Source organism: Equus przewalskii, chromosome 21, assembly GCF_037783145.1.
Source record: "Equus przewalskii isolate Varuska chromosome 21, EquPr2, whole genome shotgun sequence".
In the NCBI taxonomy this organism is placed as follows: Eukaryota; Metazoa; Chordata; class Mammalia; order Perissodactyla; family Equidae; genus Equus; species Equus przewalskii.
In genome coordinates this window covers 17,900,873-17,927,495 of record NC_091851.1, presented here as the reverse complement: position 1 = coordinate 17,927,495, position 26,623 = coordinate 17,900,873, and the positions used below count along the sequence as shown (strand labels likewise).

Genomic DNA, 26,623 nt, shown 5'->3' with positions numbered 1-26,623 from the left:
CTGGGAAACGTCCCTTCTAGGAGGCCATGTGCTTGGCTAAGCGTTGGGGTTCCTATTACAATGGAAGAAAAGGAGAATGGATGTTGGGACAACCAGTGATCTCTGAGCACTTCCAAAGGCCTGAAGATGCCTGTTAAAAATTGGCAGGAGATCTACGAAGCAACGAAGAAGAAAAACTGTGGGAAGATGCAGGTGGAGAGTAGCTGAGACTGGTTTTGGTGGCTGAGGGTCTCCTCCAGTGGTGGCAGGCAGATGAGTCACTGACAGGCAAAGACAAAAGGGGGACTGTTTCAGGTTTGAGGATGGGAAAGAAGGGCCGGGGGTCAAGCACAGGCAGCTGCCTGCTCCTCAGTGGGAGAACTCTCAAGGCACAGGCCTTGAGGATCTTTTGGTGTGTGGTCCCTAGATGTCTGACAAACATAATGCGGAGAAAACTCCCTGCATCCCAGGAGCTCCCAAGTACGTCCAGCACCACTTTTCTAGAAGTAGAGGAAAACCCAGGCCCTCAGTTCAGTGTCCCTCCTCATTTCATTTCTGTCTTTTGATCTCTCATAGGACAGAGCAGTAATTGCTACCTAAAATGGTCTTGAATTCTTAGGAAATTGTGTGGAAATGACCTGTTGAAGGCAGCCAGAAATGGTGCTGCTTTAACCAGATGACTGTGGATAAAAGTTTTCATCACACATGCACTCCCTTCCTGCCCTTGCAACAGAAGTGTATGTTCCCTAGATGTTGGCCCTTGCTAGGTGTGGCACAGGTCCTGGCAGGTGGCGTTGAGACTCAGGTGTCCTGCTGCCTGAAGGTTAGGCTCTTATTAGCACCATGTGGCAGTTCTCTTTGGAGAAATGAATCAGTTATTAATACATGCAGTCTTCAAAATAATAATAGAGTCTTCTAAATGAGAGGTCCTTGCAAGAGCAAGTGAAGGGTGAGGTTGGGAAATAGCCCCATTATGTCCCATGTGGTCCAGGGAGACTGCCGGCTGGCCGGAGTTCTGATTACCTCTGGCTGTTTTTTCCCATGGGCTTTGCTCCAAAGGCATAGACTATAAGTCTTCTCTGTTGCCTTCCACTGTAGGTTTATGGTGTCCCATCCTGCTCTGAGTGTGAGGGTGCTCGTAGAAGCGCAGGGACCCCCTTCACTGCTGATCTTTGGTGACTGTGAATAGAATCCCTCACTACAATCCAGTCTGCGCTGTGTTGAGCTGGTATCTGTCCCTTCCTATGGATTTGGGAGAGCTAGAGCCATGTGAGCTTTGTTTTCTCACAGGAACGTCAGCCAAACATCCAGTTTTCTCTTAGCAGTTGCCGTTTCTGTCTCTTATCTGTTCCACAGAATTCTCAGAGAATTTTCAGTTTGCACATACTGGTATATTGAAAACGTGCCACTCGAGAGTAGCTATTTTGAGAACTTCTGACAAAGAACCATTTCTTCCGCCTTTCCTAGGGGCTTTTTGTCAGACAAGTGATGTCTCATCGTTCTGGAGAATCTCGCTTGAGTCCTGGGAGCTGTGGTCAGATGTCTTGTTTCCTAGATCTCAGGGAACAATTACTTCAGTTATTGGGTTTGGTGTTCTAACGCGTGACTCTTACATTTCTCATTGGTCTTATAACATCCAAAATGCTAGAATGAGCCACTATTTGAAGTTGAAGAAACCAAGACTTCTGGTGTCCAGAGGATCAAAAAGGGAAAGGGAAACTAGGACGGTTTGAGATTTTTCAGGGCCCTTCCTTTTCAGGAAAGTTTGGCCCAGGCCTTCTGGCCTTCACTGACCAGTAATCTCAGCTTTGATGGGTTCCGTGTAGGTAATGTGGTTGTGGAAGCCGACCCTGGGTGCTGGTTCTTTGGGTTGCTTTGAAGAATGTCATATTGCCTCACGAGGTCATGTATGTGACTTTAGGGCTTGCTCAAACTTCTGAGGTATTTAGCATGGCCTGGGGAGGGGTGGAGGATGGAGCTTGATGGGGGTGGTGACATTTGAGCTGGAAAAACAGGAATGTGCCTGGAAAGGTGGACAGAGAATGAGACAAGGGTCCCGACTGGAAGGCCCTTAAGGGCCATGCCAGGGAGTTTAGGGGGAAGCCAGTAAAGGTGCTGGCACAGAGGAGTGAGAGGCTGAGATATATCCATTTTGTACTTTTCTAAATTATGGAAGCAATACTTGTTTGGTGAAAATACGAAGGTGACAGGAATGTATACATTTAACTTACCTTTAATTTTATTACCCAGAATGTAATTGTGTTAACACGTTCATCATGTCCTGCTAATCTTTTTTCTACAGTTTTAAAATGTCTGTTTGGCGTTCCCCCCATCTTTGTTAAATAGATCATGGCAGAATCTTGTTGGTTTTTTTTTAAAGATTGGCACCTGAGCTAACATCTGTTGCCAATCTTCTTTCTTTTTTTCTTCTTCTCCCCAAAGCCCTCCAGTACATAGTTGTATGTTCTAGCTGTAGGTCCTTCTGGTTGTGCTGTGTGCGACGCCGCCTCAGCGTGGCTGATGAGCAGTGCCATGTCCACACCCAGGATCTGGGCTGCCAAAGCTGAGCATGCAAACTTAACCACTTGGCCACGGGGCCAGCCCCCGCCCCCGTTTAAAGTCTCTTACTGCATATTTTCAAATTGCCTTTCAGAAAGGTGGTACTAATTTACATTTCTTTGAGTACTATATGAGTGTACTGGTTTTCACCAACTCTATTCCCCAATGAATATTCTTTTCATTCAGTCTGATGTGAGAAAAATGGTTTTTCATGGCCTTTTTATTTTTTATGTCACTGATTATTAGGTTAAATAAGGGATACAGGTTATTGGTATTTGGGAAGTTGTCCTTTTTGCTAATTTTTTTTTTTGGTTGGCATGTTTACATTTTTCTCATTGATTTGTAAGAGTTTTTTTAATAGTTAAAGAAGTTGAAAGATCTAAACTGGTATTGTTCTTAAAGGATTTTCAAAAATGATCATCCATTTTTCACAAGCATGCCACTGTGGTAGCCTAGGGCGGATTTGGGGCAGGGGGGCTTCTCAACAGGGCTGTGATGTTATTACAAGGCCTGACCATGCAGTGACTAGCTGGCCATTCGTATATATTTCTAGAGGTGGGCTTGCTGGATTATCAGAAGTATTGGCTCCTATGTTATAGGGATGAGCAAAAAGCCTTGAACTTCAAGTTAGAATGTGAACCCAGGTAGGCTGAACCTGAGTGCCATGCTCCTTGCTGTAGTCATTCTGCCTCCCTGGCCTCCTGGTCTCCCCAATCATTTTTCTTCCATGGTTTGGGCAGAGCTGCTCACACAGGAGGACCTGTAAGCATCTCAGGGTGAGCCAGCAGGGCCATGGTGGTGGGGGAGCCCTTGCCTCGCTGCATGGTCTCAGAGAGAGGAGATGGTGACAGTGGCCACTGAGTTTCTTGGTGTCTGCAAGCTGGCAGCAGCGGCATCTCGGCGCAGACCCTGCAGGGTGCAGGCAGGCTAGGGGCTACACCAGGGTGAGGCCTGCGTGGCAAGGAGCCCTTATCCCCTGAGGCCCAGCTCAGGCTGCATCCTCCTCTATGGAACCCTCTCGACTCCTGCACCCCATTTCTTCATCACCCTCTTTTCTCCAGGCTTCTGTGGAAATTGACTGTCCAAGTCCTGGTTAGATGTTGTTTCCTCAGCAGGTGAAGTCTCTGGAGTTGGGCTCCTTGTCTTGGATTTCTGTAGCTCCCACGTGATTCAGTAAAGGCATAATGATCTGTCATGGGGTTCCTGGCGGAGTGGCAAAGCTGAATGTCCCAGGGAGCAGAGAGTAGGCAGAGCTCAAAGGCTCAGCTCTCCTGCTGGCTTTGTCAAACTCCTGGTTGCTGTCAGACTTGGCTGTTCTTAGCACATAAGGTGGTCAGGAGTTTGAGTGATGCTAAGTCAGCTGTGAAGATTAGCATCTGGCTGAGCAGTGAACCAGGCCTCTGGTTTCAGGAGGAATTTGTTGAGCTTAGTGACTAGCATTGTGGAGCAAAAAGAAAATACTGGCATGTCAGTTTATTTACTGTTAGCATTGCAGTACCATGCTGATGTTAACGTATGATGTGCTTAGTATCAACCCCAACATTTTGTTAAAAAGTGGTTAGAATTTGTGAAATGAAAAAGACAAAGTGATTCAGATGCACAAAGTTTGAACACACTACAGAACATCAAGTAAAAACTTAAATTCATAAAAATTAAAATGCTAAACATAAAAATTACTATTCCTATATAGGTTATTCAATAAAGTAAGTAAAATTTACATTTTGTTCAAAATTAAAATTTGCTAAAATGTGCTAAATCTAAAATTAAAGCTTACTAAAATTTAAAATGCAATGCTCTTTTAAAATATACATCAGTGGTGACATTGATTTAGGCATAGCATTTCTGTTTGACTTTCCCTCTGTGCTGAGGAACTGACTCTGGCGGTAGGGAAATGACGAGACCACTGCAGCCCTTTTCATCTTCATCTTTCAGCTCCCAAGAATCCCACCTGTTGTTCTCAAACTTTGAGGATTCTTTGTTTTTTCGGAGCAGACTGTAGCCTTTTAATTGCGAGTGTGCTGTGGTTTTTGGTTCCAAGACAGCATTTCCTGTTTGTCTTGGGGTTCTTTCGTCTCATCATTACTTTGGAAATTCTTCGAGTTGGGGTAGGAATTAGTCTTAAGGCAGAAGTTTTGCTTTATTGGTTGATTTTCTTCCTCCTCCTGAGGGTTATGGAGAGAAAGAAAAAGACTTCTAAGTGGGGATCTGCAAGTGTGGGTAAGTCTCAGATGTATGTGGGGCGATGGGAGAGCACGTCATTTAGAGTGCCTTTGTACCACACAGGCGCTGTGTTTTAGTTTTTCGTCTGTAAAAGTTCAGCAGTGCTGTGTCTGCCCCTTATTCCTGCCCCCAAGTAACAACCAGCATTTGTGTGATGATTTAGTTTATAACGTTTCTCTGCATTGCCTCAGGGCCTTTCAGGCTTTTTTGGACCTCGAGCCACAGGGATAAATACATTTTACACTTTGTCCCAGTCCAAGCTTGTATGTATATGTCACTTTGCAACAAAAGTTTCATGAAGCAGTACTTTTACTATCTGTGATACATTCGGAAGTTTCTGTTCTGTTTGATTCTTATTCTACTTTTTGTGTAAACTTTTTATTGAAGTGTAATGTACATGCAGGAATAGGTCCCTATCATGATTATACAGTGGGGTGATTTTTTGTAAAGTGAGCACATCTCTGCAGCCGGTCCCCAGATCAAACAAATCATTACCAGGACCTGGGAAGCTCCCTCACGATCCCTTCTAATCACTGCCTTCTCAGGGCGGCCACTTGCCTGACTTCCGGCACTGTGGTTTATTTTCTTCCTTGCTAGTTGGGATCCACTGAATTGATTTTAAGACCCAGTGGGTCTCGTCCCACAGTTTGAAAAACATAGCCTCACCTTATTCTAACTCCGCAATACCCTTGAGATGGGAATTGTTTCTATTTTATAGGTGAAGAGGCTGAGGTCCAGGTGGTGATGTGATTCCTCTGAGCGTCGCATAGCTGGTCCTCGCGCCCCTTCCCCGTGCCTCTGAGGCCCTCTCCCCCAAGAGAAGGAGGGGCTTGCTTCTTTGGAAAGTCAGCGGCAGCCTTTTCTGTTTTATGTCTAGTTTCTCACTCCCTCTTGTGTTTACAGGATTGACATTCATTATTCATATAGCTTTAGTGAATTCCGCTATTGCCATTCTTAAGTACTGAGAATGTTTTTGTGAATATGAGTTCTGTAGACTTGCTCACTGCTTTGGAGGCTGTGTGGTTTGGAGGCTTTTGTGGCAGTCATCCTCTGCCCCCACCCCGCAATAGAATGAAACTCTGCAGAGGCATAGATGGCCTGTAGATGTAACAAAGGACTTGGACTGCCATGCATAGCTCCCCACCCTCATCCCACAAAGCACTGTGCTGACTTGCATGCCTTTCCCTGCCCGTAGGCTTTGCCTGTGGATAGATTTCTTCCCACCTCGTGTCTCCCTCAGGCTCCGGAGTACCTACCTGCAGGACCCAAGTGCTGAGCTGCCTCGCCATCCTCAAGCCTTTCTGGTTGAGAGGTTGTTGCTCCTAGCCAGGACCTCTCGAAGTAAATGTTCTGAGAATGCTGGGGCCGATGTCCTGCAGTCCACGTCCAGACGTCCTTGACTGGGCGTTCAGCCTGAGAGCCCTCTCGGGCTGTGAACTGTTCACTGGCTCTGTCCATCCCTAGCTCAGGCCTAGTTCAAAGAGCCTTGGCCTCCTGAGTTCTCCACCCTTGATAGAGTTCTCTGGGAGAGAGGTACTTGGAAATGCCCTTGAGGCAGGTATACCCATAGCAAGTGGCCTGACAGTGAGGGAGGATAAACTCGAGGAGTCAAACCTGAGCACTGAAGCACAGGGTCTGTATTATTGGGGCAGACAGCCTCCTCACTCCTTCGCTGCTGAGGCCTGCACCTGCAGAAGAGCAGTGGAAATTCAAGATGTTACCAATGGGACAACAGGCCCAGAATGGAGTTGCTTATGCTAAGCCCTACGGCACCAAACTGAGACTCTTCCAGAAATGGAATCTGAAACTAGTCAACCAGGAATCACATGATCAGCACTAAGCAGGTAATCTGCCTGATAGACTCCTGTCATCCCCTAAAGGAAAACAACCTTGCAGTAACCAATCTGCTTTATTTTTAGCCTCATGGAACTTCCTTGTTCTTGCTTTCTTCTGCCTATAAAAGTCTTTCGTTTGGTACAGTTCCTCTGAGCTCTGTTTTGTCTGCTAGATTGGATGCTCCACGATTCATGAGTCATCGAATAAAGCCAATAAGAGCTTTAAAATTTACTTACTTGAACTTTGTTTTTTAACAACAGCAAAAATATAGGGTAATATCTTGTTTAAGTGTCCTTGTTGCAGAGGTGCGTAGTAATATTTGGGTGGAAGATTTGCTACCCCAAATGTTTAAAAGAAGCTGTTTTTTATAGCTGAAGCAGCTAAGTTTTGGTTACCTAGAAATTTCACTATGGATTAGTGGGTTTTTTGTTGATACCAGATAACGGAGGTGTTTGAGTTTATTCGATTCATTAAACCTCAACCCTCAGCTCTGACGGAGTTGGGTGAAGACAATAGCCAGGCTGTTGAACGTGAAGATTGAGTGGCCATGACTGTTGGATTTGTTATTAAGATGGTGAGTAATTTCTTCTTTTTTTTTTATTTTGAGGAAAATTAGCCCAGAGCTAACTGATGAGGATTTTAGGCTGGTTAATTTTAAAACTGCAGATGAGAAGCAGGCTCCGAGGACCGGAGTTTGCTTGCCCTTTGCTGAGAAACATTTACATTTGTAAGGGAAGCCTCTATCTGTAAGGATGCCTCCCTCTCTGTGCCAGGAAGAAGGGGGCTGGCCTTATCTCTAGAAACTCTTAATGGGGAAGGCAAGAACTTAAATTGGTTACTGTCTGGCAACCTCATGTAACTGATTTAGGGTGGTGGCTTCTGGCCTTTACTTAATCCCATTTGATTCTTATCTAAAAGTTGTGGGACCACCCAATGGGCAGACCCCACCTGCACTGATACCATTTTAACCTTTTTACATGTTCTTTCCTTTGTCTTGTGAAGAGATGGCTCACATACCTATGCCTTAAATTTAGCCTTACTCTCCACCCATGTTTGCAGCAGTAGCCGGGGCAGCAGCAGCTCCTCCTGCCCGTGGGTCCTGTCCCCATGCTATTCCACACTATTCTCAAAATAAAAGAGCACTACTGCCACATCTTGAGAGTCCAAGAAATCTTTCTTTTGACTCCTCGGCTCACCGACCATGCATCACTAACTACTGCCAATCCTTCTCTTTTTGCTGAGGAAGACTGGCCTTGAGCTAACATCCATGCCCATCTTCCTCTACTTTATATGTGGGATGCCTACCACAGCATGGTTTGCCAAGTGGTACCATGTCCACACCCGGGATCCGAACCGGCAAATCCTGGGCCGCTGACAAGCAGAACGTGCAAACTTAACTGCTGCACCACCGGGCCAGTCCTGTAATTTCTTTTTTGGTTGATGCATCTGCCTCTCTTTCCTTGGAGCAGAATCCAATTTGTCAGGGAGCTCAGCTTCTAGAGTCCAAGATGCAAGAGGCAAGTATTTCCTTTTTTGCAAGAATGCTGGAGGTGAAAGCAGTCCAAAACTGCTTGAAATTTCTTCTCATTCTACTATCTACCTCTTTTCTCCTGGATGCTTGAAGGCTCATCTTTATGACATTCTGAGGAAGAATTTCACATTCATTCCTCGTATGGAACCTGCACATCCATGTTAAACGTGGTGAGATGGGGACATTTTGTGCAAAGTGGCTGGCTTTTGTGATGTGATATTTATGCCTAACATTTTAACCTACAGACTCAGAAGTGGAGAACTGCTTGACTGAATTCCTTGTCGTCTTCCCTCCCTCCCTCCCTCCCTTTGTGAAAAACATTGAGGCTCATCTATATGCCAGGCATTGTTGGAGGCTGAGGGATACAGCAGTGAATCAAATCCCTTCCACATGGGGTTTATGTTCCAGTGTGGGAGACAGACAAGTGTGTAATAATTTCAGGTGGCAGTGATGTTATGGAGAGGACTAGAGCAGGGGTTTTTAAATATGAGGGTAGCATTTGCAGTGTTAGCATTGGAAGGGGTCTTCCGGTTTGCAGTCCAATTGGCCCAAAGGACAGATGTGTTCTGACTCTGCCTGGAGCATTTCCCATTATTCACAGGAAATGAATGGAAATTGCACAGATCTACACATTCTGTAGGGCAGGATTGAATCATTTAGGGCTCTAAAAGGTTTCTGTCTACTTATTCCATTATTCATGGCAACACATTAGTTGCTGTCCGGAAATAAGCTCATTACCACTCTGGGTTTTATGGGTGTCTCCTAGGGGCTCCCCGCCCCCCAGTCATTTTCACCATTGGGAAGGGCTGAAGATGCAGCCTTTTAGTCATTAGTTGCGTTTGAATGATTGTAGTTCTAGGATGTCTTCCCCACACAAATGCTGGCAACCATTTTTCTAGGCCTTGTAGATAAAGGTTGATGAAGTTGATTAAAATTCAGTGAGTTAAAAAACTCTCATTGAGCTTTTACCAGATTCTAGACAAGGAGCTCTGAAGGTAAACAAAGATGATTAGGACAGTCTTCGCTTTTGATGAGTTTGAAATCTAAATCTAAATTAGATTGTGCCCTCTTCACGTAAATACAAAGCACAGCAAATGGTGGCAGTGGGTGTGGGGACATGTAACGTGCTGTGGGAGATTTCTTGGAAGAGAGCTGAAGTTGGGGAACAGGAGGGCGTGTGAGTTTCCTGGGGCTGTTCTAACAAATTGTCACAAACTGGCTGGCTTAAAACAACAGAAAATTCCTCTCATAGCTTTGGAGGCTGGAGGGCTGAAGTCCAGGAGCTGGCAGGACTGCCCTCCTTTCAGAGGCCCTAGGAGAGAATCCATGCCTTGCCTCTTTCCAGCTTCTGGTGACTTGGCATTCCTTGACTTGTAGCTGCGTCTCTGCTCTGTCTTCACGTTGCCTTCTTCTGTGTCTGGCTGTCTCAGATCTCCCTCTGCCTTTCTCTTATAAGGACTAAGATACATGTGATTACATTTATGGCCTGAGTGGAAATCCAGAATAAACTCCTCCTTTCAAGATCCTTAACTTACATCTTTGCCGTATAAGGTAATATGTCTTTTGCCACATAATGTAGTATTCACAGATTCCTAGGAAGTTAATTTATTTTGGGGAGGGGGCTTTTTTTTTTTTTCCTATCTGCTATAGACGGGAATCAGGGGAGACTTTCCTTGAGGAGTCTTAGTGCTTCTAAGGAGGAGGAACAGGGAGGAGAAAAGGCTGAGAGCCAAGGGGGAGAAGAGGGAAGGGTGGGTATAATCAGGGCCAGTGGGTGGTTGTGCTTGGCTGGAGTGTATAGTGTGTGCAGAGTGTGGAGGACCTGCAGTGGGAGGCACTTTGTCTTTAATTCACTAGACAAAAATGGGGGGAAGAGGAGTGTAATCCGAGCTGTGCTTTATGAAGATTAGTCTGCACCTTTGTGAGGAGTAAGTTAGAGAGGGGAGTAATTAGTGGAGGAACCAATTGAGAGGCTCTTGTAGTAGAGAAGGGTTGATGTGCAGACTCCAGCAAGGCTGCTGGCAGTGAGAATGGGCATAAGGAGAGACGCTGTAGTGACAGGATCACACTGTGAGAACTGATGACGTATAGGGCTGGGGATTTGGAGACGGTGATGAGGATCAGTGTTCCCCATGGGACACATCTCTTGTAGATTAGGGTCTTGAAGGAAAACAGGAGGAAGAGCTGGTGTGGGTGGGAAAGGAGGTGATTAGTTTTGGACCTGCTGAGTTTGAGGTGCTGGTTGGACATCGAGGTGTCTTGTTGGCAGGTTGCAATGTAGTGCTGTAGCTTGGGGGAGAGGACATAGAGCAGGTGGGTCCATAGAATAGAGGCTGATGGCAGTGGATCACTCATCAACGAGTGCAGTGTAGAAATAACAACCTTGGGGAGCTCTGGCATTTAGGACGTGAGCAGAGGAAGAAGACAGAATATGTGCCGGGAGAGGAAGAAAACTAAGACTATTTTAGTTGTAAATGCAGGAAGCTATTCAAACTTGATTAAAAGGGAGAAAGGAATCCATTAGCGCAGGTAACTTAAAGAGCAAGAGAATTCTAGCTTCAGGCCTAGTTTAATCTAGGGGCTCAAATGGCACCAAGCCTTGGTCTCCCTCCATCTCTTGGATCTCCTTCATGTTGGCTTCATTTCTAGGCTTCACCTGGTAGCAAGATGTTCTTCAGCAGGTGAAAGGCCCGTGGGTAAGGTCATGCCTTATTCCTGGGGGCTCCAGAAGACGTACGGGGAATTGCTGTAACTGGGAGGTATGTCCACCTCTGACCCCGTGGTTGTGGTCAAGGGAGTACAGTGCTCTGACTAATTAGGTCTAAATTACCTGCCTGCTCCTGGTAGGGGAGGAGAGGATTACCCAAAAGCAACTTTAAGGCACTTTTATCACAGAAAGGGGAACTGAAGCTGGGTAATAAAATACTAGATGTCTAGCAGATCAGGATTGACCCAGCCCGGCAGTGTCACCAAGGAAGCAGTCCCAGAGGCAGTAGATTGATAACTGACACTGATAACTGACACGCACGTCAGCTGTCTTCGTGCTTTTTGTAGCTGAAACCCAGTACGGCCGTGGTTTTGTATTCTGCCTTTTTCATGTTGCTGCGTGGTCTTTATACTTGTCTTGTTAATAGCTGCACAGAAAGTCGATTTACCATAATTTGCCTAATAATTTCCCCTGGTTAGGGACATAAACTTGTTTTTTACTTTTTTAGCACTGCAGCGATGCAGGTTCACTCCCTGGGTGTCCCCAGGCTCAGCCCCTCTGGCTTTTTCATCTGTTTCTGTTAAGTAAGATCTTGCTCTTTTTGTCTTTCCTATTTTAAGCACTGTTGTGGCCATATTTGCCCCTAGGTGAGGTCTGACCAGTGCTAACTAGAGCAGGACCATACCTGTGTTAATATAGCCTAAGATTTGAAAAAATAAATTCAGCAGGTAAAATTCAAATGTTTCCTTGGCTTTATTCAACAATTCATGAATTGGGCAGCATCTAATTTAGCAGATAGAAAGGAGCTCTGAGGAAATGTACAAAATGAAAGGCTTTTATAGGCTGAAGGGAGCCGGAACAAGGTCATGTGCGTTGGTTATTGCAAGATTACTTTTCTTTAGGGGGGATGACGGGTCTATCAGGCAGATCACCTAACTAGTGCAGATCAAGTTACTTACTCCTGACTGACTGGTTTAATATTCCATTTCTGGGAGAGCCGAAACTGTAATTAAATCAAGTTGTGGTTGGTGACGTGGGGCTTAGCATAAATGACTCCATTTTGGGCATGTTGTCTTGTTTTGAACAGATTGTGTTAGGGTTTTTTTTTTTTTTTGAGGAAGATTAGCCCTGAGCTAACATCTGCTGCCAATCCTCCTATTTTTGCTGGGGAAGACTGGCCCTGAGCTAAGGTCCCTGCCCATCTTCCTCTACTTTATATGTGGGGTGCCTACCACAGCATGGTTTGCCAAGCAGAGCCGTGTCCACACCCGGGCTTCGAACTGGCGAACCCCAGGCCGCCAAAGTGGAATGTGCAAACTTAACTGCTGCGCCACCAGACCGGCCCCCAAATTGTGCTAGTTTTTTCTGTTATTCGAACTGTGAACTATGATTATCAACTAAAGTCCTAAGTCTCTGTGTGTGTATTTTACTGTTAAGCTATGTCTCCCTTAATTTGTGCTTCTGAACTGGTGGTTAAAATCTTGTGTTAACTGCTGTCTAATTTTATATCTGTGTAATTGGCCCATCTTTCTAGCACATTGACATTTTTTTATTTTTCTGTCTTTATCTTTGTGAGCTATGTGTCACCTGCGTGTTTTATTAGTGTGCCGTCAGTAGCTTCATCTTAAGTCATTGATGATAGAGGTGAATAGGAAGCAACACAGGAATTGGGTGTGCAGTGTGGTAACAACTGTTATCCCCCCACAAAAAAACATGGATACGTAGAAAAAGACTGGCGTGAAATACATCAGAAGGTTAACTATTTCGGGTAGTGGGACTGTAGGAGGTTTTAAAGATGCATGTCCCAGTTGTCATTAAGGAATGTGTATTATTTTAAGAAAAATGTTTATCAGGACCAGATGAGGGTGGAGCCGTATGAATTCCCCTAGCACCCTCCTTCAAAGTTGATATTGATAATAAGTTTCAGGCGTTGGTAAGCGCGATAAAGAAAAGAAAGCAGCCTAAGGGGAGAGGGAATGATGGAGGTGGACTTGGGCCGTTCTTTTAAGTAGGGTGGTCGGAAAAACCCTCTGAGGAGAGGATGTCTGCGTGGAGACTGAGGGAGGTGGCTGGTTGAGCAGTGAAAACTTTCCTGAGTCAGGAGTGAGCTCAGTGTATTGAGGGACAGCAGAAAGGCCACTGTGGCTGTGGGTCTGTCCTCCCTGGAGATCCCTGGGGTGTGGAGAATGAGGGGAGAGGTAAGCTGGGACTTGCTAAGTCATCCTAAGGCAGTGAAAGGTCATTAAAGGGTTTTAAATGGGGGAGATGCGTGGACTGATAGACATTTTAGAAAGATCACTGGCTATTTTTGAGGAGAATGGCAGGTGGAAGGAGCAATTAGGAGACCAATGCAGGTGAGAGATGATGGGGGGTGGGAGGTGCCTAGTGATTGAGAAGATAGATTGGCTTAAACCATTCTCTGTCATCCCTCCACTCTGCTTTCAGGCGTTGGTGTCATCCTACACTCCCATCGAGGTCCACCTCAGTGCCAGTAGCACCTGGGGCTGTGCTGCTCCCATTGTTCCCTTTCTCCTCAGGCTCATGGGGGAAAGAGAGCTCAAGTGTCTCTCTCTGCAGCCATCTAACCACATGCTGGAGCTCTCATTTCATTGGACCATCTTATGCCAAGTGCCTACTTCGAACAGTCATGGTGCCCATGGTCTTAGGCTGGGGTTTAATGCCTGTTTGTGAACCTGTCACTGTGGAAAGGGGGTGGGGTTAAAATAATTAGCCTGTGCAGGCTCCTGCACACCATGGAGGAGGAGTGGAATGGCTTTCAGGAGGAGGCAACTGCAGTGTCCAGTGCCTGGGGGAAAACAAGAGAGCAATTAAGCATGACTCCCAGATTTTGGGCTTATGTGGGATACAGATTGTGGTGCCATCAACTGGCCAGGTAGGCAAGACTTTAGGACCAATAGTTTTGTGGGTAACATCAGAAGTTCTGTGTAGATACATTATATTTGAGATACCTGTGAGAACTTTCTGGTGGAGATGTCAGAAGTAGTTGGAAATAAGGGTTTGACACTGGAGAAGAGGTTGGAGTTGGAGATAGAAATGTCGGAGTCATTGGCATGGAATTGGTAACTGAAGCCAAGGGGCTGGATGGTAATACTTAGGGAGAGAGCATATTGGGTCCAGAATTGAGCCCAGGGCCATTCCAACATGTCGAGGTCAGGTAGAGTGAAAATAGCACAGGAGATTGAGAAAGAGCAGTCAGTCAGGTCGAATGAGAACCTGGAAAGAAAGTATGTATCGTGAAGCTGAGAGAAGAATGTTTCAAGGAGGAAACGGTTAACTAGGTCTGATATTGCCAAGAGGTCCTCTAAGATGAAGAGTGGAAAGTCCATCTGATTTGGCAGCATGGAGGCTGTGTTACTTACTTCATGTGTTACAAGTTTTAGCTTCATTGTTGTCCCCAGAGCCTGGGACATCGCACTGATTTTTCCCCTCTGAGGTACTGGATATCTGAAAGTCATTTGCAGTTCAGCTGACCATGCCCTCCTTTTTTTTTTTTTAAAAAAAAGGTTTTATTAAAGGAAGTTTTCAAACACGGGGAATAGTTTAATTAATTCTCTTGTACTCATTGTACAGAAAGGGTGTGATAAACACTCTTTCCTCTTAATTATTGATTTTCAAAAAAATGCTCTTGTATCCCAGAAACCTTCAAAGGTGGCCCATGTGGCTTCTTACAGTTACCATTATGAATTCACAGACTTTCATATACTTGTGTTTAAATTACTTTTAGTTTATTATTTATTTTAGTGCTGAAATTGACCTATCTTTGGTCAATAGGAGTCTTTTATTTCTTAAATGGCTTTCTCATTTTCCTATTTCATCTTTTCCCAGGCATGCTTAATTTATCAAGGAAAGGAAAGCTATTTTGCATTGTTGCTCTCATAACTTTTCCAGCTAATATGCCAGTTTTACAATTGAGAACACTGTTAATTTCCTGTTCCTCAAGGAAGAAATATTAGAATCTATTTTATGAACCAGGAATACCGAAAAAGTGACAGTATAATCTTCCTGCACAGTAGCCAGCTCGGGTTGCTTCTTCATCTACAGGGGCAGGGAGATTGGGGCGTGAGACCCGGGCACGTCAGTTCTCCTGTTCACTTCCCTTGTCTAGTAAAATCTGTAGAAAGCACTGTCGGAGATGGGTGACACTGAGGCAGGTACTGGGTGGTGATTTCTGATTGAGGGGCTCATCAGATAAGGGAACCCAGCAGCTGGTCCTGGTTCCACTTCCTGGCAGAGGTCTAGGGAGCACCCTTGAGCTCAGTTTTGAGATTGCAAATATATTTTTCTTTCCCGTCTTTTTAGATCTTTTGGCAATATTTGACATACTCTGTTTTTTGGAAGAAGCTTATTCTAGTAAAGAGGAAACTTAAAAAAAAAAATTGCTTTCTGTTCCAGTAAGGCTGATGACTCATTTTCCCTAGAAAGAGATGCCTCATGATACGAGGACCTGTTGGATTGCAGCATGGCTTCTAATTTTTGGTGTCTTGGCTCTGACCCTGGAGGACAATGGAAAAACAAGTGAAATCATCAGAACATGGTTCAGAAGATCTGGACCGTGGGCAGAGCCTCCCAAGAGACAGAGGTGATTTTTCCACCTCTGGTAGTCTCTATCCCGAATTAAATAATGTCTTGTGATGATGGCTGGTACTAGATTAGAGTGGTACACTTGTTCTTTTAGTAAACAGATGCATTGAGTCCAGAGGGAGGCCTTAACAGGGAAGATGGGAGAGAGTGTTGAGAGAAAGGAGAATTCCTGTTTATTCTGTGTCACCCGAACTCTTGGTTTAGTGTATGACATTGGCAGTTTCAAGGAGCTTGCGACCCAATCCAGTGGGGTCTGTATGAATTAGAGAGCCTTGTATTCAGGCAGCCTTCCTCTTTTCTGAACTCTTTCTCAGACATACCTTTACCACAAATCCTGTGCTTTTTGGAATCCCTTGTATCATTTAGGATACATTTGGCCACAAATGACAGAAAACCCAGAAATACAGTGTCCCTCCAAAACAGAAGCACTTTTCTTTCTCATGTAATAGGCAGTCCAGGGCCCATACTGCTTTTGTCTTGTGGAGTCCTCCTCTGTAGGTAGTTTCTGCCTCATGGTCTACTCCTTCCTTCTTGTTGCTTAGTCATTCTTAATAGGTGGTTTTTCACCGCAAGGCCAAGATGGTTGTTGGAACTCCAGCTAGCTTGTCCATATTCCAGTCAGCAGGAAGGAAGAATGGTAGAATTGCACACAACGCTTCTGCTAACGTCTCATCAGCCAGAATTGGAAAATGTAGTCTTGGTTCTAAGCCCAGATAAAAATCAGGGCTCTGGAGCCTGCCTGGTGGCGCAGTGGTTAAGTTTGCACGTTCTGCTTCTCTGCGGCCCGGGGTTCACCGGTTCGGATCGCGGGTGCGGACATGACACCACTCGGCAAACCATGCTGTGGTAGGTGTCCCACATATAAAGTAGAGGAAGGTGGGCACGGATGTTAGCTCAGGGCCAGTCTTCCTCAGCAAAAAGAAGAGGATTGGCAGTCGTTAGCTCATAGCCAATTTTCCTCAAAAAAAATAAGTAAATAAAAATCAGGGCTTCTGTTACAATGTCTGAGAAAGAAGAGGAGGTGGACAGTGGACAACCAGCTTCAACCCTGGATGCATTGTATAGTGGTCTTAAGAGTGCAGAAAATGTCGAACTGCTGAACTAAGCTCTGTGTTGCCCAGCTTTCTACCAATCCAGTAAATCCTGGATCCTCTTGGAATGGTGGGCTGTGGCTGCTTATGCGGATGTGGTGAGACCTACTTACTGTCTTCTCTGTTCTAGGCACCATGCTAGAACATGAGGAAGTCGACATGGTTCCCCATTCCCCCTGCCCCTGACAGATGTGGTCTTCAGGAGGAGCTCATACAGTGTGGGGAACACTTGGGGAAGGACAGGGGGCCACTTGGACACACAGGCAGTGGTAGAAGGTTTGGAGAGAAAGGGATCTCTTAGCGGAGATTCAAGGGATAAATTAGAATTGGCCAGAAGAGAGTTGTGTCTGAGAAGACTGTTTTAGGTAGGAACAGAATGAGCAAAAGGCTTAAAGGTGAGAAAATCCAACTCATTCTAGGAACTGACTGTAGTTCAGAACGGCTGTGAGAGATGAGGCTGGAAGGGTAGACAAGACCCTGATCCCAGAAGGGCTTGTACACGATTTAAAAAAGTTTAGACCTATCCTGGAGTGTAGTCTCTCCTTCAGATTACCAGAGGTGGGAAAATGGTCTTCATGTAGTCCATGGAGCTCTGGAAGGAGTTCAGGACAGGGAGTGATGTGGTCGGATTTTCTTTCTGGAAGGTCCTTCTTGGTGCAGTGTAAGGAGTAGAGTGGAGGTAGGAGTGACTCAAGGCTGGAGGCGAGGTGTCGGGTTGGGCTGTTGCAGTTACCCAGAGGAGGAGGGGTGATGTTGGCTGGAATTAATGGGAATGAGTAGATGGAGCTGAAAGCCATTTTGGAGGTCGCATGAACAGACATGATGATAGATAGTTCTGGGGGAGGAGCCAGTGAGGGTGATGGCCACATTTCTCTCTGGAGAATTCAGGGGAAAGGGAGTGAAGTTGGTTTTGGACACATGGAGAATTTCGGATGTATATGGGACATCCAAGGGGAGACATCTAGTACAATTGGCTAGATGGGTCTGAAGCTCAAGAAGAGGGAGTTAGAGGCATCAGAGTGAATGAGATTACTCAAGGAGAGTGGGTAGTAGAGAAACAAAAGAGCCTAGGATGAAACCCTGCACAACCCCCAAAGGACAGGTCGAGAAAGAAGTTGCCAAGGAGAAGGCAGGCGAAAGAAGGGCTGGCCAGAGACGCAGGAGGATGTGCTTCTCGGAAACCAAAGGAAGAGTGTTTCCCGATAAAGCATCAAAAGCTGCTATGAGGCTGAGCGAGATGAGAACTGAGAGTCACAGGTTTAGTGATTAGGTCATTGTTGACCCAGGAGAGCGCTTTAGTGGAATGGCTGGGCGTGAAAGTGGCCTGCTGTGGCTTGAAGAATGTTGCACAGTCAGGGAGGGGGATGGGGTGTCCACAGCTCTTCCCAAAGGTTCACCCGTGCAGTGGGGAAGAAAGTGCATTGGTTGGATGGGCTGTCAAAAGCTTTTTATTGTTGAGCCTGCTTAAATGGTTGTAAGAAGGGCCTGTGGTGTGGGGAAGGTGGGAGGACGGAGAGGAGGAGAGAGATCAGTGGAGTGAGGTTTCAGAGGAGGTGGGAGGAAAGGGGATGGCGAGCACACGGTTGTCTCCCAGTGCCCTGTCTTGGGAATGGTTGTCCTTTCAGCTGCAAAGGCCCCTGTGGCCCTTTGTAAATATCGTCTGGAGGTGAAATTGCTCATGGCCAGAGTTAGGTTCTAAAAAGTGGAATCTACCACACACGCACACATATATATGCCCCTCTTTGTACCTTTTCTCTGGAGCACTTTGGTGTGGAGTGCAGTCACCTGTGGGGGTGCTTTAAGGAAACAGTCCACCTCCAGTGGAGCTGAACACATTTTCTGTAGGTCGCATTATTGGTAGGAAACTTTTGAAGACAGGGTGTGGTCATATTGAGGATGATTCTAAACTTTCAGAGTAGGGCTCCTCCTCCTATTTGATCCTTTGTTCAGACGATTGACCTTGTCAAATGGGGTTAGCATTAGAAAAAGCTAGAAATATTTTCTTTGTTATTCCTAACACTGCACACGGACGTATAAACATATATACATACATGTGTGTCTTTTCTCACTAGGAACTTAGATGACAGCCTACTTGGCTTTTTCAGTGAGGGGAACACATAAGTCCCTGACAGGATAAGCCTGTCACTGGTAATTTCTCTCCTGGGGATGTGTCTGTCAGTGGGGGAGTCGATTGCCCTCACAGTTGCCACAGGACTTGATTAAAAAGATGGCAGGCACCATATGTACCAGAAAGGTACTCAGTCTAATGACTTTCCTCCAGGACAGGTTTGTAATTTGCATCTAAAGCAGTGCAAAAAATAGTTTGTGCAAGTTATGGAGTCACTCAGTAAATGAAACTTTTGAATCTGAGTGCCAGTGGGAAGGACAGTTCTTGGAAGCATGACCAGCCAGTGCATTGAGCACTACCTTTTAATGAAATTTCCTTGGTAATGAGAAAGAGAAGAAAAGCCTAGTAGTTGGTACCACTTCTTTTCTTTGCCTAGTTTTTAGCTCCTCTGAGGCAAACATGAACAGATACGGTCATGCGCAAAACATCATAAGGATGTTTTGGTCAACAATGGACTGTGTCGGGGCCTGGAATTGGCCACCCCAAGGTATGTCTCTTTGTCATGAGGATTATTTGAGGCTGATTGCTTTTGATAAACTGGGACAGGGAAGGAGGCTCTGAAAAATAGAATTTACTTACCCTTTGTAAGAGACATTTACATTGTAAGGAAACTCTCCATCTGTAAAGATATCTCTAGAAACTCTTAATGAATGGGTAAGGCAAGGACTTAAATCTGCATTTGTTTATTGTCTTGTCTGGTAACCTCCTGTAACTGACTTCCCTCCCCTCTCAACGTTGGCATTTCCTTCAGGATTAAGCATCTTTCCTTAGGCTAGGAACTGATTGCTGTGCTCACCTTTGACCGCCCAGCTCCAGACAATAGAATTGCCTCCTGCTTCGCCCTCCGAGATAGCAGACCCACAATCTGCTGTGTCCATCAAGCGCTGTGCCACAGGGCAATCTTGTGACTATTGTGGGAGGGACATTTCGATCACATGTGAAACACCCTGTTTGGGGGTATATAACCACTCTGTGCACCCCACTTCTTCGGTGCCCTTGCCTCCTTCGGGAAGAAAGGCCCCGGGCCATGGTTCCTCATAAAGCTTTGTTTAATTTTCTCTTGCTATTCTGTCTCATGTGAATTTAATTCGTTCTCCGGCCAGACGAACCCACTTTGGATAGAGGAAATGTCTTCCTCCCCTACAACTGCATGTATGATGGTGGTCCCGTAAAATTAGTACCTTATAGCCTAGGTGTGTAGTGGGCTGTACCATCTAGGTTTGTGTAAGTACAGTCTGTGAAGTTCGCACAACAACGAAATTTCCTAACAACGCATTTCTCAGAATGTATCCCCATCATTAAGTGATGCATGATTGTATTACTATATTTTCTTTAGCGAGGTACAAAAGTGACTTGGCATCTGGTAAAGAAATGGGTTGTGGGGTGAGCCCTATCTGCCTGGAGCCAGGTTGACACAGTGCTAAGTGCTCCTGTCCAGTCAGGCCACGGCCACACTTTTTTTGGTCAAGTTCTGACATTGTCACCTGTGAATGTCACTGCAGAGTCTTAAGAAATATTGAGGTCAGAGGGTGGGCCCCTGACACCAACTGGTGACTGAAAGGGAGCCTCAAACAGATGCTGTCCAGTGAACTTTTGTAAGCCCAAGTCAGGCCTTCAGGAAATGCTGAGATTAAGGAGTGGGAAGAGGTTGAGTTTTCCACTCAGAGAATCACAGTGAAAATAAGTTCTACAGCTGCTATTCTGACAGAGCCAGGCCCCTCCCCAGGCCATGAGGAGCCAGGCCTCGACCACAGGGACCTTCCCCTCCCACGCTGCTGCTCACTTTGGCCCTCCCTCGCTGCCTTCTCTTGCTTCTGTTGAAGGGAGGCTTCCGTGCTGTTCTCAGCCCCAGCTTGGTGCTGGGGTTGGCTTCTGGGGAGTTTTGGTGAGGCGAGGGGCCCTGAAGGCTGTTAGGGGAAGCCTTTCGAGCAGAAGTTTCTCCAGAAATGTCCACAGGTCTTACCTGAGCCCTTGGTAACCCAGGACACTGTCCATCACCCTAAGTGCTTCGCCTTCCCCGATAGGGTCTAAGGGAACCAGAAGGAAGGAAGCCTCAGAGGGAGCTTTTATTTTTCCTTCCTTTTAAAGCAACACTCTTGTTTCCTGTTTATAGCAGCGTGACAGCTCCCTTGGGAAATGGCTAAGGGACTGTGAGAGGATGGGCGGTGACTGAGAGAGAATCTGAGAGACAGAGTCTGCTCCACTCAATCTCTGATCTGGGCCCTCGACTTGAAACGGAAGGAAGGAAAGATGCCTGGGAGCTGGGCTGAGATGGCTTGAAGAGGAAAGGCAGCCTCTTCCCTCTGCCCTGAGCTGGTCCTAGAGCTTCTAAGCTGGGCCCTCACACTCACCACCCAGCAGGGAGGGCGCTGGAGTGGGCACTAGTCTGGTCCTGCTTCGAGGGCCACTGTGGAGGCAGGGACATGGGTCCTTGCACATGAGCTGGAAATCAGAGTGGGCTCTGTCATACTCTCGGTGCAGTCCAGACACTTTGGTCCATGGTAGGTCCATGGAATTAATTAGCTCGTTAGTGCAACAAATCTTTGGGTGCCTGCTGTAATCCAGGCACTGCTCAGTGCAGTGGGAAACAAGAAGCCCACGGCTGCTGACACAACACCATGTCCGACAGGTATGTGATGTTTTAACCATGTGCCCCAGCTTGCACAAATTTACTAATTTATAAATTTACATGTACTGTCAGTTCACACGTACTGATAGGTCCATTATAAAGCATGCACAAGAAAGAACATATGAATGAGAGAAATAGAAATAAGTTCTAATATTTCTCCCACACCTCAGTGATTTGCATTGCATACATCCCACTTCAGAGAGCACTGGTTTGTGCTGTTGCCTTCATGTTTCAGACCTCCACTTTTCATGTAGTTTTGGTAAGTGATCATTTTGAGTTGGGGCTGCCCGTTGGATGAACGGAAGGTGTGAAAGAGGAAGCAAGGTAGGCAGATGCTGAGCTCCCATAATTGGTCAGCACACAGGCCCAACAAGGCCTGATGACCACCCTTCTTTCCCCACTCCATCTTCCTTGGGAGGGTGCCTTAAGGTTCTCATGCTCCTGTCCTGTGTGCTGTGGTCAGGCTTCTGAGGGGTAGGGGTGTGTAGTCCCTTTAATGTTTTCATAGACTTTCTTTGAGGTTGCATTTGGTCGTCCCACCAACCATCAGAGAGAAGGGATCCTTTCTCCACTGGAAGGCCAGAGAATGGAGGCCTGCGCTGAGTGTGATGAGAGTGGGGACCTGGGCCCTGCCTTCCCTGACTGGCTGCTGCCTCCTCCTGCAGAAAGTCTTCCTTGACATCTGCCTGTCCCGCCATCCCCTGGAGGAGCACACCAATGAACAGGCTTGGCCCCTCTGACTTTTGGTTAAGCTCCTTCAGGCTTGTTCCTTCAGGGTGTTTACTTCATTTCTTAGTTTTTCATCCCAGGTCCCCTGATGTTTTGGTAGCAACAGTCACAGTGTCTTTGTGACAGTTCTCTTTTGCTGCTTTCTGCTTCAGGATACCTCTCTTCACTTCCCTGTTTCCTAGCAAGGAAGGAGAGGAGCCAGATAGTGCTGGGCTATGATTCGTAAAAGGCCAAGAAGGTGCAGAGACTCAGGACAGAGCTGAGCTCCCTGTCCTCTGCGGGGGCTCTGCCTGGGCTCCTTCCTGTCCTTCTCTGCCTGGGGAACCAGCAACCTTTGTGAGTCTCCTTGACGACAGGATGGATAAGTTAAAAATAACCTGGTGCTGGGCCTTCTGTGTGTGGTGTGTATGTGTGTGCTCGTGCGTGCAGGTGCCCTCCCTCCTGCTGTGCTCCATCTCAGTCCCTGTGGCTTCTAGATGCTCCTGGAGAGCAGCTGTAGGAGGCCTCCGTAGGGCCCAGGTGCTTGCATGTTGCAGCCATGTGGTTTAGGGTCAGATCTAGATAATCTCGCAGCATCGTTACCTCGGGTCACTGATGGTTGCTGATGGAGTGCGGGTATTGCTGTTAAAGAATGGAAAGCCGTTCTGCATGCCTGGGTCTTCATTCAGTCTCAGTGGAGAGGGATAGTCCTGGAGGCGTTGCTGTGTTTCAGAACCTCTTGGGGCTGTGGAATAGGACACAGCCCTGGGTGGGAGTTTGGTTGGGTCTGTTCAGGGAACCCCCACAGGTAAAGAGGACCCTTTCTGGCACTTGGTGACTTGTCCACAGCCCCCTGGCTCAGCTGTGGCAAAGTAAGGAGCAGTGACCCATCATCTTTCCCTCAGATCAGACTGACGAGGCCAGCTCTTTAGGTTCTTTACTAAAGCCTCCTCTCTCTTTGTATCAGCAATCTTGCGCTAGTTAAGACCCTCTGTTTGTGGTGTTATCACAGTGGTGAGTTAATTTAGAAATTGCTGTCTCCATGAGGGCAGGGCTGGGTATCTCTTTACCACACCTGGAATTAATTCCTCACTTCCTCCCTCCATCCATCCTTCCATCCATTAGTAAGTATTTTGCTGTATGGTAGGCATGGGGATGTCATGAGAACAAGGTGTCATGGTTCCCGTCTTTAGGGAGCAGCAGACAATTTTAAAAATCTGCCCCTAAGTCCTCACTGTGGCCAGTGTTGAGAAGAAGATCTGAGTGTTAGGAGAGGGAATGACTAGGGTAGGGGTGGGGTTAGAGAAGGCTGGGGGGACGTATTCGTGACACGAAGTACTTGCATCTGGAAGGTATGAAAACTCCCTCAAATAATAAAAAGGAAGGCAGAAAACTCAGTAGAAAACTGGCCAGGGACTTGACAGACACTTCACCGAAGAAGAAGATATCCAGATGGCCAATAAACGTATCAAAAGGTGCTCAATTTCATATATTTGTTATGGAAATTCAAATTGTTAGTTCAACTTAAAAGATATAACTGTTTCTGTGTTTGCACACATAGATAAATCTTTAAAGATGTGGTAAAACATCCTTTTGCCATTTCTAGTTTATTTCCTTCTCAATTTCTTACTGAAAGTAAAATGGTTTCCAGGATACTTAACTAAAAGGAAATGTAGTGGGATGAACACAATGAAGTCAGAAGACCTGGGTGAACAGGGGATTTGGGGCCAACCACTGCGCTTGTCAGAGCCCCTGTTTGCTCACTGATGTAAACAGGGATCTATCTTCCTGTCTTCCTCCCAGAACTGCTCTGCGGTTCACGGTTATGGGAGATGCTCTTAAAACTGTGAGGGGCTCCGCAAATACTGTTACTGTTACTCTGTCTAATTCTGAGTGATTTGATTTCTCCTCTACCTCTTCTCACAGCAACTATTCTAAATTCTCCTGGGAAGTAAACAAACACTGAGTAGTAGGATGGTCCCTAGGATTCAGAGCAGCCTGCTCCTTGGTACTTCAGATCGAGAGCCTGTGGCTGGTGTGTCTCTGGTCCCCTCACACAGGCTGGGGAGCAGGGTGAGTTCCTGCAGGCATCCTTACCTGGCTGGGGCCTGGATGGCAGCCCTGTGAGTGATATCGCAGGGTCTGCTAACGCCCAGGCCTGGTGGCAAGGAAAGGATAGAGGCACCCCAGTGCTGGTGAAGCATTGACTTGAGTGAGCGGTACTATGTGGCTCCCACACTAACTGGGGCTGGCCTCCTCATGGGGTGCTCTTGTAAGGTCTGGAAGTGACACTGTAGACTTTGGGGAGTCCACTGGGGGGCAATAGTCTGTACACCCAGCTTTCCCTGAGAGAGCCTGGCCAGAGCTACTGGTGGCTCTGAGTCCACGGCAGGTTGTGGCAGAGCAGGGACTGCTTGCTGTATGCTTTAGGTGCTGGTGGAAAGGGGTTTTCAGAGGTGGATGAATCTTCCTGGGTGCCTACAGGCGAACCTTTATAGGCTATAAGCCTGGGATACCTGCAGCAAGGGCAGGGTCAGGAATGAGCCCCCGATGAAATCCAGCCACAGCCCCCTTTTCCATTCTTTGGATACAGAGCAGACCCTTTCTTACTCTTCTGGACTGTTGCCTCCTTGGCTCCCTTGTAAGGCAAGGAGGATTGAGCAGATCATGGCTGGTCCTCATCCTCCCGTGGTGCAGATGCACACGGGAGAGCTGGCCACTGTGGCACAAGTCAGAACAGTGTTGGACCACTGTGAGTCCCATCTGTTCTGTCACCTGACTGTGCCAGGTCCTCAGGCCTGTTTGGAGTCTTTTCTCACAGATCTCTTGTGGCAGGCATGTACAGTAACCTGCTCAGCATTTTTGACCTCTTCCTCTTCTGTTTTTCTGCGGTGTAGGAGTCGGAGTCAGAAGCAAAGGTAGATGGAGAGACTGCATCAGACAGTGAGAGCCGAGCAGAAGCTTCTCCCCCACTAATCCCTGCAGACGATACCCCAGAGGTCCTCAACAGGGCCTTCTCCAGCTTGTCTTCAAGGTAACCTGGCTTAATGATGCAGGTACTTGTTGGGGGTCTTGCAGTGGGACCAAGTGCCGCGGGAGACCCAGAGCCCTCGGAGAGCCCGCGGTCTCTTAAAGTGTGCGGGGCAGACCTGCCCACTTGCAGCAGCAGCCGCTGTCTCCCCTGCCTCCGCCCGGGCTCCACTGAGTGTCACCTAATGCTTGACAGCAACTACGAGCACAGCCTGCGAGGATCTGGCCCTTGAGGGGCTCTAGGCTGGGCCGAGAGGCGCGGGCCAAGGAGGATGAAAGTGTGGACGAAGGTGTGCTGGGTGAAGTCACTGACACAGTCGTGAAGAGAAATGGTCCTTGGGGTTTGTGACTAATGAGTGGGCTGCTTCTCACTGACGAGCCCAACTTTCTAGTTCAAAGTTTAGTTTTCCCTCTCCCACACACATCCATTGTGAACATTCCTTAAATTCTTCTGGAAGAATTGAGAATCATTTCAGCTTGGGTGACTCTAGGGTTAAAATTTTGGTCCCTTGAGACTCTGGTGCCTCCAATACCAGCTATGTGGGTAGATTAAAAATACAAACTAAAAGACCTGAACACGCTATCTAAAAGCATTCTTATGTGTGCCTTCCACACACATGTGTCCCTTTGAAAAGCTGTGTTGTGCAGTGATTGAGGGTGTGGGTTCTGGATCCAGACTCCTAGCGTTCAGATCCCAGCTTCACCACTTCTCTATGACCTGTGTGTCCATTGCCTTATCTGTGCAAGCTGGTGGTGTTGAGAGTTGAAGGAATTAATAGACGTGAAGTCCTTATAAAAGTGCCTGGTGCATATTTGTGATAGCTGTTATTATTATTGTCTAATATTCTTATCACCATAACGATGCAGAGGAAGAGAGTGTGGGATTCTGCTGCAGGAAGAATGTGCATCCGTTTTTCTTCAGATAGAGATGGCCACAGAAGCCATCCATGTAGATGGTGCTACATTTCCCTTGGGGTTTGTTGCCTGATTCCTTCATTAAGACATAAGCTGGGTATCTTTTTCTGTAGGCCTTGGAGCAGCTGCTGAGTTTTGTGTGGGTGAGGTGATGGCTGTAGTGACCCCACTCCCGCCAGCGTGTGACTAGTGCCTGCGTCAGGGTGAAGGAGGTGCTGTGGGAAGGGTCGACCTCAGGGCTCTTCTCATCCCAGGAAGAGCCCTGCCCCTCGGGATTTGTGCGTCCGTTCTTTCTGGGCCCTTAACGTGTTCTCTCCTTCCCCTCCTCTCTCTCTAACTTAGATGGAAGAACTGGTGGGTGAGAGGCATCCTGACTTTGGCCATGATTGCATTTTTCTTCGTCATCATCTACCTGGGACCATTGGTTTTAATGATAATCGTAAGTGCCGTTTGCATGCTATTTTAGTTCTGCCTTCGGTTTTTCCTGCAGGATTGGTCATCTTGAGTGCCAGCTATTGGATTGGTTCTGGGAATCATTTGGGGTCCAGGCTCCTCAGAATACTTCCGCCTTAGAATATCTGTGACTTCTCACCTTTCATTAGCCGACTGGAGGGATGTTTCTATAGCCATTCTGTGTGGTTAAAGATTTCTCTTCATTTTAAAAACTGATTTTATTATTTCAACTGTT

General features: G+C 46.7%; 1 protein-coding gene and 1 long non-coding RNA gene across 4 annotated transcripts in view; one reads left to right on the top strand and one right to left on the bottom strand.

Moving 5' to 3' along the window:
• Window positions 1-26,623, top strand: part of CDS2 (CDP-diacylglycerol synthase 2) — a 57,534-nt gene that overhangs the window by 11,787 nt on the left and 19,124 nt on the right. The window contains exons 1-3 of one of the 3 annotated variants that reach the window (XM_008519804.2): window positions 6,638-7,168; window positions 24,888-25,024; window positions 26,278-26,374. In XM_008519804.2, the coding sequence (XP_008518026.1) occupies window positions 7,142-7,168; window positions 24,888-25,024; window positions 26,278-26,374 (261 nt within the window). In that variant the 5' untranslated portion in view covers window positions 6,638-7,141. Of the gene's footprint in view, window positions 1-6,637; window positions 7,169-9,398; window positions 9,677-24,887; window positions 25,025-26,277; window positions 26,375-26,623 lie in introns of those variants that run through there. The other 2 variants (XM_070588847.1, XM_070588846.1) reach the window with 2 other exon arrangements.
• On the bottom strand, window positions 2,743-6,143 carry LOC139078171 (uncharacterized). The gene is made up of 2 exons (XR_011530993.1): window positions 6,015-6,143; window positions 2,743-4,700 (listed from the first exon to the last, which is right to left on the bottom strand). It is a non-coding gene; the product is annotated as an uncharacterized lncRNA (long non-coding RNA).